This window comes from Cataglyphis hispanica, chromosome 15, assembly GCF_021464435.1.
Source record: "Cataglyphis hispanica isolate Lineage 1 chromosome 15, ULB_Chis1_1.0, whole genome shotgun sequence".
Lineage (NCBI taxonomy): Eukaryota > Metazoa > Arthropoda > Insecta > Hymenoptera > Formicidae > Cataglyphis > Cataglyphis hispanica.
The window spans coordinates 5,168,281-5,181,848 of record NC_065968.1 but is presented as its reverse complement, the minus strand read 5'-3'; the positions used below and the strand labels follow the sequence as shown (position 1 = coordinate 5,181,848).

Below are 13,568 nucleotides of genomic sequence, written 5' to 3'. Positions count from 1 at the left end.
CGTCGTTTAATTGCTCATTATCATCAATTTATTAATTACCCGTTGTGCTACCGTTATTTTACCGATATCGAACTTTTAATTGTGTATGCACATCTCTCTCCTTACGTGTATCGTTCTATCGATAAATTCCCACGGGTTTTCCGCTATGTTTTTTTTTTTTTTCTCCGAGAACATCAATGGTGTCGTATATATATATCTGTATGTACATGTGTATCTTATTCTCCGTACATGTGTACGTGTGCATACATTCGCACATTCTCTGGACATCGTGTAACGATCCGTTAATAACGTTACCGTTAACCGCGCATTAGTGGTCACAGCGGCTATTTGCATATCGGATCGGTAATTTCCAACCGGCGTGATGGAAACGCGCGCGTGTATGCGGGTCTAGATACACGCGCGCGGATTCCGCTGCCCGCGAGGCACCTCCGCCGGCCCACCAACGGCTATTACGGTGATTTATCCGTCGTCGGATCGAAGGCGTCGCTGTCGAAATGGACATCCCCGCGCCACCGCTGTCATGAATTTAAAACGCGCAAAGATCAGCCGGACTTGATAATATAACATAACAGTACGTGGTAAGTTAACTATCAATTATCTTGACCTCGAGCAGGGAGATGAGAAGACTTTAAGAAGATACCCGACGCTCTCTCCTTCTCCCCCACTCCCCAAGTGTATCTGGTCTCGAACTGCGTGATGTCTCGCGTTAATGTCCCCGGTGCATTAAGGATTTGGCACGGTACAACGCACGGCGGAGATTAATGAGATTGGCTAATAACGTGGGTGGACAAGAATCGTGATTATTTATTGTTGCGTGTACGCGGAAGCATGTTTAAATGGGTTGAACGAGATGTAGAAGTCGAAATAGCGTTTTTTTTTTTTTTTTTAAGTGGCATTAAATCTAATAACTTATAAAAGTACCGAGCGCTTGTTCCGACGCGATTAGAAAATTCAAGAAACGTATGATACCGGAAATTGATAACAAGCAGCAAGATATGTATTATTAATGGATATCTCAAATTTTATATAAATATGTATACGGTTATGTATATATATATATCACATATTAGTGCGCAAACGATGTCCGAAATAAAAAGACTAACGATAAAATTCTGCTCCTTGCGCAGAACTACTGTATTTGCATTTTGCATCCCGTTCTCGATCGCGGTCCTCTCTTCGTCTTTTAAAATATCCCATCTGCTTCGAATGCGGCATATCTAAATATATCATGTGACTCGTACCGTATCAATTCTAAATAGCAGTACGAACCGCGCAAGGTCGATAAAAGAACTACCAAATATATGTCCCGTTAAAAGCGAGGCTATTTTTCCATTCCTCATGCTCGATACTCAATTTATCATAGACATTTAAATCTTTGATATCAAGACTTTTAAATCTTTCGCGCATTTAAACTGATCCCGAGTTTGATTTGTCACTTGATTCAATGCTAATGCTGTTAAAGAATCATACTTACAAGCGTTAAATACACGGTACGAATATGAGCCTCTCTGAATAATCACTTCAGAAGACATCTTAGATTTTTATATTTAATTCAGCAATACTATGTCTAGGACTATTCAATGAAATTTATCTTTTTATTATTAAAGTCTTTTTCGTAATATAGAAAGATTTTGAATTTTTATTTAAAAAGATAATAGTTATGCTTCCTGTTCCAATCTCATCGCAGATATTTATTTTCAGAAATTTGTATTTGATTTTATGAATGCAATATGTTTATTCGTGGGAAGAATATCCATTATAATTTGCGTCGCGCTCGCTAACTCGGGATTCTCATTTTTCGTTGGTGCTCGCGGATGTACTCGCATTACGCTTAATGTCACGCGTCTAAGCGGTGCACATGCGGCTAGCAAATTATCGCCGGTATATAATTGTGCTGTGTGTGCGCGTATGCGCTCCGTCTTTTCTGTCTGCGGAGCGACGCAGCGAAATCAACGTCGTACAGAGAAGCGTTACACAGCATGCCATCGTATCTGCGAAATTATACTTTATTTATATTACCGCAATGCATAGTCCTGCGCTGCGTTGTGTTAATAGAATCGTGAACAAATATCTCTTGCATTATGTTGAAATGATCGAGTGACATCTACGTTAAACAGCTTTAAAAATAACTCGGGGATTGTAAATATCAATTTTTCTCTGTTGCAAAAAAAAAATATATGTTTATGGTTAAGATATATTTTATACAGTTAATCTTTTTTTTTTTTCATTGTTAGCTTAATGTAAAATGTAAATTAATTTCTTGTGATCTTTGAAGTATCCGCGTATAAAATTTCGGATTTTTTCGAGAATATACACTTGCTCAATTTTAATTTTTTCTTTTTACGAGGCATATTTTATCTTTCACGTATGCGCATATTTATGTGGGATTTTATATACGCAGAACATCGCTTTGCGCAGCAATCTTTTTTTTCTTTTTTCTTTTACGCGCAACAAAGACAGATGCGCCTCGCCTTTCGCGGTGTCCTGTTCTCTTTCTGTGCTCGTATAACGAAGCGAAATGTCGACGCGCGCGTACCGAGACGCATTATGCCGCATGTATTTTTATCAACGGAAGTGCGTCGTTGTACGTGCGCGCATTCCTGACTGCCTGGAAAAGGCGATGCTGGAGAAGCGCGCGCGATGCACACATATTTATTATCCTCTTCTCGCCGGCGACATCGGCGTCGCGTCGCCGATCCAGAATCTACGATGAATCAATAACGAGGTGAATCGATAGCGTTGCGATGGTGACGGTTACATCGTTATCTCGCGAATGAAATATCTCGGAATAGTGATGTTTGCGCGAGAGACGTATCTATCAATAGACCCAATGGTTCATTAATGCTTAATTGGCGTTATTGTACAATGGCATTAATGCTGCCGTGTGTCTATGATTCAGAGGAAACTGAAAAATCACTAATACATCTTCACAAGCGCAAAATTGATTAAGTAATAATTTTGAAATTATTTTTTGGTATTTAAAAAAAAATTTGATTACATTATTTTTAATTTTTAAGTCTAATATTAATAAGCAAAAATAAATATTAACCGAATAATTTCAAGATGTAATTTGAACGTATATAGATATATCAATTTATAATTGATATTATAATTGATATAAATTCTTCAGAATTCATAAACGTAAAAAAAAAAAAAATAGTGATTGAAAATGAAACAAAAAATTCGACTCGGGAGATAAACTATTTTTATAAATATATTTATCTTGACACGGATAATAGATAACAAATCCATCTAATTCAGTCAATAAAATTTTGATAGATTAAAATTTTAGATCAATCTTGATAGTTGAAAATTTGACTCTAATTCCATTATATGTCATTATATCTTGTGAATCTAATTTATTGCTATCATTGAGAGTCGGCAACGTGGCTAAGAAAAAAAAAAGCAGGAAGTTGGTAACTATGTGCGAAGTTTGATCGATACTCACGCTGCCATTATCTCGCAAATTGGTCGGATAATGCGAGGAAAGTTTAATACGCGCGTCAGTGAAACATCAGACATCGAGATAAGCAGATAACAGAAGCACACATGCATAAGACATGTATGTGTGTGTATATATGCATATTCATCTACATGAATTCTTGCGAAGTAACAGCTTCGAAATGAGTACTTTATAGTATAGTAAAAAAATAATTATTACACAAATATCTCTATTTACAAGATTATTTAAATGTTATTTAAAACGTTCGAATATTTTAATGCGCAATATAATTAATGCAAATGAATATTCACGAATAATGGGAATTTTTTCCGCATCTATAATGTTTAAGCAATTATAAAAGACTATTGGTACGTGTCTGTGTGCATACATTACTTATCATGAATAAAAATAATATTAAAATGTTAACTATCTACGCTTATAAGAATAATTATAGAAAAAAATATATTCGTTAAGGAATATATAAGCCGTAAGAGAAACTATACTGTTTTAATATTTAAGTGTGTAATGCCGACAGATTTATATATATATAAAATCTTAATCATTTTTGCAATCAAATATCGCAAATAATTTGATTGTTATACGCTCAAGCAATTTAAACAATTTTCCGTTTGAACGGAGCACACACGTGGCAGCGTTATAATTCTGCATTCAGTAAAAGCAGAATTTCCAACACGTTGAAATTCTATTGCACATGGTGGTTCACGCTATTTCGCGCGATGTTACTCTCAATGACTGATTTATGCGCTTTCATTTCGCGTATCGATCTTTGGCAAACGAAACGTCGAACTCATCGCTACTTACGCGTATGTACGTGATACCGGCGATTTGTTTTGCGAAGCCATGACTGTTGGCGTGCATGGCGCATAACCGGATCAGAAACCATGCAATCGTATCTACTTTTCTACTTACGGTTTAGTAAAGATGCTTCGTGCACATGCGATATCGCGATATAGAGCCTGCTATACGCGATTACGTACTCCAGTGTTCGTGACACTCAGCGTTCTTTGTACATACAATAATTATACGTACACTATAAACGGTATAAAACAATGTCTTTAGTCTTCCTTTTGCGCGCATTTTAAAGCCATCTTCTCTCGCGCGAAGCAATTTAAAGTTTTGTCGCGAGAACAATACAGTTTTTTCCCCTTCTTCTTAATTGTTTCTTACTCTACGTAGTGAGTAATCTTGGCGATTTCTAAAATCTATTTGCATATTATTAAAAAAGGAAAGAAAGACTAAAATTTTTTTACGAATTATTTCCATACAATTGCAAATAAATAAAATAATTTAAAGAATTTTTTAATAGAGCTTTGAAAATTTCATATGTGGATAAAATTATTGAAATTATTTTCATGCTTTTATATATATATATATATATATATATATATATATATATATATATATATTTAAAAGCATAAAAACCATTCCAATTAGTTTTATAAAAAAAAGATATATATACATGTGCATATGCATCATTCCTTTGCATAACTATTTGTTTCGTTTCTAAATTACTTTCTGACTATGATTAGTAATTCTTTTACAATTTAAGATACCATTGCTTGTGTGTTTCTTCCGTTCATTATTCCGCTTCAAGCAGACTGTGTTAGATAATGTAAATCATAACTCACGGCATGTTCATAAACTGAGACAACAATACTATGTGTCTTTGAAAATAGATGCTTTGGCGTATTACAAATAAAAATGATATATGGCCCATTATAATGAATGCACCCAGGCTTGAAGGAGTTAAGGACCGCAAGCGTCTTGCGACACACTCGGATACAAGTTCTGCTCGTTTTCTACGGCTTATCGTTAATCTCCACCGCCCCCTTCATTGTGTCTCACGCATGCTCTCCCCCTTCTTTATTTCCACTAATCAATTATCGGTGCCGCTCGATCACGCAGCCGATTCTTAATCGCGCACCACGATCTTCACTGCCGCCGCTGCTTTACGGATTTTAGAAAGCGGACGCTCTGGATTCGCCGCGGCGCCGATCGCTCACAGGTGGCTGGATAATTATGGTCGAGCGATGTCGGCGATAGAGAGGAAAAATCGTGCATGCACGCGTGTACACGACGGCTTGCAAGAAGTCGTTAATAAGGCTCGCAGGCAAAATTTCCCACACGTCTCGAGCCGTTTCCTCGATGCGCGAAAAATTGCGACCGAAGCTAATCGCCTGGCCACCAGACAAATCCGAGTAGACCATAATAATGAATAGATCGATATCTTATTTACATTTACTCTCTTTGCGGAGAGAGATATTTGTGTATATGGCTTCTACGTCGCAAATATATAGGATTGATACGCAAAAAAGCGTATCGATTCTGTATTTGTGACGATTGAATTCTAAGAAACGGATGAATGGACAATATATATTACTAAATATTGTATTATCCGGCGGCCATTTTGATGATTGAGATAAATTGTTCGTTGGATGAGGTATACGAGCAATTTATCAATTAGATTTCATTTGATAACAAGCACAACGATACGATACTACGATATAAGCTTTCGTGATAGATTACATTAATGCGCTCTCTGTACAATTCTTCTGTGCGTAATTATAACGGAATGAGAAATATAACTCTTTGGTGAGCTACATTTTATAAAGGTATGTAATTAGAAACCTAGTACGTCAACCTATCCTTGCATAGATAATCACAATCGAGCGAGTATTATTCGCTAGGGAATCGTGATAAGCAGATCGATACATATATCTCGCGAATTAATCGGGGACTCTTTGATTATTCGCCTATTCTACTCTCACGCAATCGTACAATTAATTATTGACCTATTTTAATTCCGTTACATCTAATTAGAAAAGATGATGTCCAGTCTCAAAGTTGTTAATTGAGTTGGTTAATGCGATAAAGGAGTTCATAGTTTGACTCTCTTTCTCCTCTTCTCTTCTGCATCATCCATTATCTCCCTTCCTCTACTTCTCTATTTCGCTTTGCATCTTTTTGTGCCGAGTTTTCAAGGTGTACAGATACCTTCAGTGATAATTTCCACTACTTCAATTATTTGAGTTATTCCTATCAAAGAGCTTTCTAGCACCCGATGAAGTTAGTATCAAAGGATTGTATATGTCATGCATAATATTCAAAGAGCTTGATAAATGCGTTTGTTGACACTTTCAAAGTAAAATATTTTTCTTCTCAAAAATTGTGAGAAATTTAATGGAGAATTTATTCGTATTCTTTTATTTTAATAAAGCGTACTAATAATCTTTTTTTATGGATTAATGTTACTTTTCCGATCATCTTTAATAACAAACGTGACATACAATGATAAAGTGCTACAATAATGAAGCTTACTTTATCGTTCACGTCGGATTCTCCTATATTTTTTATCGTTATAATAAAAATCGTTTATTCAATCGTATAATTATTATTAAAAAGATGTGCTTACGTAACTGCGGAGGATTATTGGTAAAAATATTTCTCTTGTACGCGTTGCAGAAATTACCTTCGTCGAGAGAGATGAATCTCAATGCGTTCGATTGATTAAGTCATACTCTTTTGCCGAGATAAAAAGCTCGACCAGCGCAGAATTTTTCTTTTATTGCGGAGCGACCATCGGCATTTAATAAAATGTACTTCTCCAATTACGAAACTGCATTGTGCAACGACTGATTCATTGCAGATACTGTGGAAAAAAAGCTATTATCAAATATGGACACACGTAATTTTATGTTATCACATTTTACGGATTATCTACTAAAACAACACTTTTCTCTTACATAGAATTATTTTTTAAATAATATAATACAAAAATAAATATTATTTACGCTTATGCGTCTCTCTTTAAATTTAATAGTTGAAAGTTATTTATACATATTATGTTAATTTAAATATATAACTAAAAATATATACTTTTTTAAAGTATATAGTTCTCCAACTAACGTGTTAATTTAATTTCACTACATTAGCTTTATATATATATATATATCGTTTTATTACGCGGTATATGCATGACTTGGTTCTATCTCAAGAAGCACTTTCCACGATCACGATATATCTCCGTTGCAGTTCAATAAATCGAGACGCCGCACCTCGTTGCACCGCGTGCACAGACATTAAGTCGATACCGGCCAATAATAAATGTCTCTACACATGGCAACGTTCGAGTCTCTGCGGTTTTCACGTACCGACATTAAATTTGGGACATGGGTAATCGGAATCGAAACGGCTCTCCGTCGGGATCGCGGCATTGTAATACGTCTCACAATCAGCAGAGTAAGCGTACATACGTGTTATATGTATGCAATATCTCTTTCTCTTTCTCTCACACGTTGTCTCGATATAACCGTGCAGGCACGGAAAGCCGCCCGTGAAGCTCATTAATTATAATTAATATCGCTGTCGATAATGGCATTTCGTGTAGTGTTGCCACGGCATACATACATCGCCGTGAAACACCTCCGCTTTATGCATGAAGAGGGTGGTTTGTTCTCGCGGTTTTTTTGCGAGAGCGATCATGATTGATAGCACGGCACTTCCATGCAACTTCTCTCCTTAGCTAAGAGCACATTGTTTATATTTGTTGTATCATATATTAGAAAATATATATAAAAATTTACGTTGAAACTATTGATTTATGTAATACCGTTTGAATGGATTGATTTATATTTATAATATAGAAATAGATAAATTGATAAATAAATAATTAAATTATAGTGAAGATTAACCACTATACCAGTGTGCAATTATAATTTAATAATTTTCTCTTTCGCAAATAACTGTAATTATTGAATAATATAATTTTTCAAATATAAACTGTGCTACAGTAAGGCAAGTATAGATCTTTATATAAATATATAATTACATAATAATATAATATATTATTTAAATATATAATAATATAATAATATTAAATAATATATAATATATAACATTATAATATATTATTTAAATAATTTTATTTATATAATTTTTTTTAAACAGTAAGTAATTAAAAATTGCACGAAAGAGCAATTTTGCATTTGTTGAGAATTATTATCGTCTAACGATTTTAAGAATCATTCAATATTAAGAGTTAATTCTTTAGTTTGACAGGCACAAATTAATGCCTAAGGGATACGGGAACATCCTGACATAGATCGAGTATCGATCATTATACGCGTCATGGTTATTAATCGTCGTTACGAATCAATTGGCTGTCGAGCGTGACTGTTCGCAGATGCAATTAAAGGTCGGCGGAAAGTTATTTTACTCGGTCAGTCCACTAATAAAAAAATATCTGGAGCAGTCTTGACTTACACCGCGTGATCAATTTAATTACTCATATCTTGTAAGATTTTTTTTCTTACAATTAATTTAAGTTTATATTTCATTTTATTATTTTACATTTTTTAGCTATATCATTCAGCGAGCATTGGTAAAAAATTAATAATTTTATTATTTTTTTTTTTTTTTTATAAACAAAAAAATTCTTATTTTTGTTATTTTACAGATAATATGAGAAAAGAAGAATTAAGAAAACTACATCAATACTAGAAAAAAAGCAAGAAAGATAAAATAGGAGAAAAAAGGGGAAAGAAAAGAGAAAAAGATCACATAATGATTATAGGAATTTAACATTTTTAAATGTATGAATCGGTGCAGCAGTGCAGCAAAATAAAAGATAGGTTCAACGTGGATTAAGCGACGTTGATTATATGCATCTTGGTAGTAAATCGTTACAAATTAATCGGCCGTCAAACTCCCTCTGCGCGTCCAGTAGATGGGATTAAACACTTTGGAAGACGAATCGATTGGCTGGTTATCGATCAGAATCCTCGTATATCTCTTAACCTTTAACCGATGCTAAATCGTTTACTCTGAAAAGAGTAAGTTTTCTTATTGTGAAAGATTGATATCGAAGGATGCACAATTTACTGAAATTTATCATACGTGAAAAATATTTTGTTCAATACACGAAGGAAAAGAGAAGAAGAAGATTTGACCATCAAACCTCTTGATCTCTCGCTGATGTAGAGGATCAATATATTTCTCCTGATTTTCGATTTCCGCTCACATGAATTTGCGATTGAAATATTATATACTTTCTGGATCTATTACTTTGATCGATCGAACGTTAAAGTAAGTAAGTTTTTATAATTGGATATCGGAACATACAAATCTGTATTATTTATTTATTTATTTATTTATTTATTTATTATAATAAATAATTTTCCCGTTTATAACAATTCCTTTTTAATATACATCAGAGTATAAAAGAAAATATAAAAGAAAATAAGAAAAAAAGAAAAAACAGAGAAAAATAGAGAAAACTAAAGTAGAGTTACGGCTTACAGAAAAATTGAGTAATAAGAGAATCACAAATTAGCGGAGACGCTAATAGAAAGATTAATCTGCATTAAATGAGAGATGATTGTGCAAAATACGTTTAAATGAAATTGAACCCATATTAAGGAAATCTACATGATTTAAAACTGCATTAGCTTCCAAAATAATATGTTTAAAACAAAAATAAAAAATTTATTTAAAAAATTACAAGATGATTATGAATTTTTTATCTATTTAATTTTAATTTTAAATAGCGGACGTTTCGGCTCTTCTTTTCGCCATCCTCAGTGCAAATATTGTAAACACATATAATATTATAAATAAATACAAAGATTGAAACTAGATTAAGTGTCAAGGTATTAAATCAAGCGTATAGTTATATATTGCATAATTATACATGGTAAAAGTCTCCAACGTCATCCGTAAATGCCACTCTCACAACTCTCCTATGTATTTGAAAAAGGGAAGAAGTCCTTAATTTAAAAAAAAAACACATGGTGATACCTTGGTCTTAATAGCTAATGTCGGGTGGCAATGCAACGAGTCAAGACGTATACAAATTACGGAATTCAGGGAAGCGGTGACTAACGGCGGAACAATAATCAATATTACGGGAAAATTATTTCCCGTTTCTTACAATAAATAAATAAATAAATAATTTACAATAATCTGTTTAAAAGTTTGAATTATCATTTATGTATATCACCAAAGATAAATGTAAACATAATTATATACAAAAATAAAATTATTGAAATATCAACAATAATATTATGTGATGATTATTTACTAATAGAAAATTTAGTTATTAATACGCATTGAATTTTATTATTAATGATGAAAATAATAATAACAATTTTTTTCTATTTTGGGAATTTTTCTGAAAAAAAGTTTAAAACGTATTAATTTGAATGTTTGCATGTTTATTAAATAACATTTCAAGAATATTTTGAATTTGTTTCAAATAAAAATATTTGTTTGGTTTGGAGTTGTAGTAGTCCAACTAGGATGCCTAAAATAATTATTTAGAATTAATGTTTTATATTTTTCTTTGAAAAATTTCCCAAAAATTGTCTTATTTTCAGAGCGTCAAACTAGAAAGAATTACTTCCTAAAGAATTACATATATCTCTAAAGAGAAAAGAAAGGAGAGAAAAAGAAAAGTAAAAGAAAAAAGTAAAAGAAAAAGAATGAAAAAGTGAGAGTAAAAAAGAAAAAAGTATGAGAAAGAAAAAAAGAAAAAGTGAAAGAGAGAAAAAGATTTATAATTGTCAAAATATCAAATTATTTAAAGTTAAATTATTTGAAATATTCTTTTAATAGAGCAAGATATTCAATCGATTCAAAGAAATATGAATTTTTTGTAGGCGAATCCATGTCAGCATCCAATTGTAATCTTGAGGGACGTAGCATCTTCGGACATGGAGTCCTTGCTGCGCTTCATGTATAACGGAGAAGTGCACGTGGGTCAGGAGCAGCTGCCTGCCTTCTTGAAGACAGCGCAGATGCTTCAGGTACGGGGATTGGCGGACGTTAACAGCGGTGCTTCCAATGCGAAAATTCCACCGCCGTCGACGTCGGCCGGCAACAACGGTAGCGCGCCTGTAAGTTGTCCCCACGGCAGTTTAATATGGAAGTTGGAAAATTAATTATAGGAATTATACGGCTGGTTTCAAACTTTTAATTAATTTAGCCTTAATTAAAACGAATTTTAATTAATGTGCTTTTAACACTACGCCATCGCTGTTATCGTGACAGGCAAAATCTCAACTAGAATTTCTCGCTTCGTCCTTTAGCTTTTAATTTCGCGATTTATATTTTAATAGACGTTAGATAAATATTACGCGAAAACTTTAATAATGGATGAGTATTTCAAGTTTTTCTGTGATTATACATATACATATACATGTTAGCATCTAAACGTAAACTTAAAGATAATAGAACGTATAGTAGAATATAAAAAACATTATGTAAATATATTGACTATATTAAATATTAGTTGTATATTGTGTGAAGAATGATTATATGTCTTAAAGATATATAATTGTTTATATTGTCTTTAATTTTGTCAGGCAACACCACGTAATCCTTGGCAGGACAATGGCAGAGGAGACCTTAATGAAAGTGATATGAGCCCTCCGGCAAAACGACCGAGAAGTTGCAGTCCGCCATTGGGCAACCACATCGAACAGAAATCGGATCTTCAAGAATCCTTGCTGGGTCAAGCTCTAGAAGGTGGACCCACGATACATACGATACCCACGAATAATGTACAGGTGAGAGAAAGAAAATATTCCCTCATATTTAATCGAAAATAATTTATAGAATAAAGTCCAAATTGTAAATATATATTTTTTTTTTAATTATAAATTTTATAAAGCTGTTAAATTTTCATGCTAAATCGTAAAAAAATTTCGTGAAATTGGCTAATGTTACAAAAGTTAAGTATAATTATTGTATGACTGTATATTTTACAAAAAAAAAATGGGGATATTTTTATTTATTTTTAGTCGACTGGGGAGGATTCGAATTCTATGTCGGAAAATGAAGAGGACATATCGAATAACGGCAGCATTCTGAACACGGTGAAGACTGAACCGAGTGATATTCTAAATGACTCTATCGAACATCATCGCAACAGTTTTCCTGCGGCATTATTGGGCATTCAAGGTTATTATTTATTTCTTACTTCACATATATTTCATAACGCATTTTATACATATTAAATCTTTTATTTTGTTATAGTTAAATTAATAATATACTGCATGCTCTTGAAAAAAAGAAAAATTAATTTGTTTAAAAAAATCTTATCTCATTCATTTTGACATTTGTTTATGCAAACAAGAGACGATATATTTATAAAGCAGAATTAAATTTACAATAAATCAAAGAAATCCTAATTTTGTTGAGAGAATGCAAATTAGTTTTTTAATTAATGGCACATTTAATTACTAATTACATTTGTAATTAATAATTAATTTCTCGTTCAGTTACTAATTACTTTTGTAATTAGCAATTAGTATGACTTAATTACTAATTACGGCTTCAATTAAAATTAATTATTGTATAATTATAATTATTTTTATTTATTTATATAATTTTATTGTGTTTCTTGACTTGCGAAAATGTATTTGTATTTGAATCTATTATTAAACGCAACAAACTAATATTATTAATATAATTTGATATTATTTATTTGTATTATGTAATCAATTGGATGACAGTAAAATTTGTTTTTATTTGAAATATATTAAAATAGCTCTTTTTCACAATTTTAATCGCAGCTTTCTTAAAATTGTGATGTGATGGCGCAATTTGAAAAACGAGATCATAGCCAATATTAATAAAGTTATGGAAAATAGTGAATTTTTTTTTGTTCGAAACAAGAATTATCTTTTGTTGAAAATTTTGTACGAAAACTCTCGTGTAAATTATTCGATTTATAAATTGCAGGGATAGGCTTACCAGGACCATCAGGTATGCATCAGGTGGCAAATCAGGATCCTAATTATGGTAAGTACTAAAAATGGTACAAAATCAACGATTCGATCTCACCTTTTTAAACATTCTCGAAGCCCAGACTAGTATCCTTCCGTCGTTTCCTACGATTCTGGTCTCTTGTTGTTGCGTTGAATGCATGAAAACTCTCGTACCTCTCACAACCTTGCATCCCCTGCCAGCCACCCCTCTGATCACACGGTAAGCAGGAGCGTATTACGGAGTCGCATTTTGATGGCTCTTTGACAGTTTTTGTTAATGCGGCATATGTTACTGTATTTGCAAGGGTATCTCATTCTATCTATCTGCCAGAAAAAAT

At 32.8% G+C, this 13,568-nt stretch overlaps 1 protein-coding gene across 18 annotated transcripts in view; it reads left to right on the top strand.

Annotated features, from left to right (window-relative positions):
* The window catches only part of LOC126855040 (protein abrupt), a 75,031-nt gene that overhangs the window by 37,378 nt on the left and 24,085 nt on the right, over positions 1-13,568 (top strand). For 13 of the 18 annotated variants that reach the window (XM_050602359.1, XM_050602356.1, XM_050602353.1 and 10 more), the window contains 4 exons: positions 11,119-11,355; positions 11,824-12,027; positions 12,262-12,421; positions 13,205-13,264. In XM_050602359.1, coding sequence (XP_050458316.1) covers positions 11,173-11,355; positions 11,824-12,027; positions 12,262-12,421; positions 13,205-13,264 — 607 coding nt within the window. In that variant the 5' untranslated portion in view covers positions 11,119-11,172. Of the gene's footprint in view, positions 1-460; positions 579-8,918; positions 9,548-9,657; positions 10,950-11,118; positions 11,356-11,823; positions 12,028-12,261; positions 12,422-13,204; positions 13,265-13,568 lie in introns of those variants that run through there. The other 5 variants (XM_050602362.1, XM_050602360.1, XM_050602361.1 and 2 more) reach the window with 4 other exon arrangements.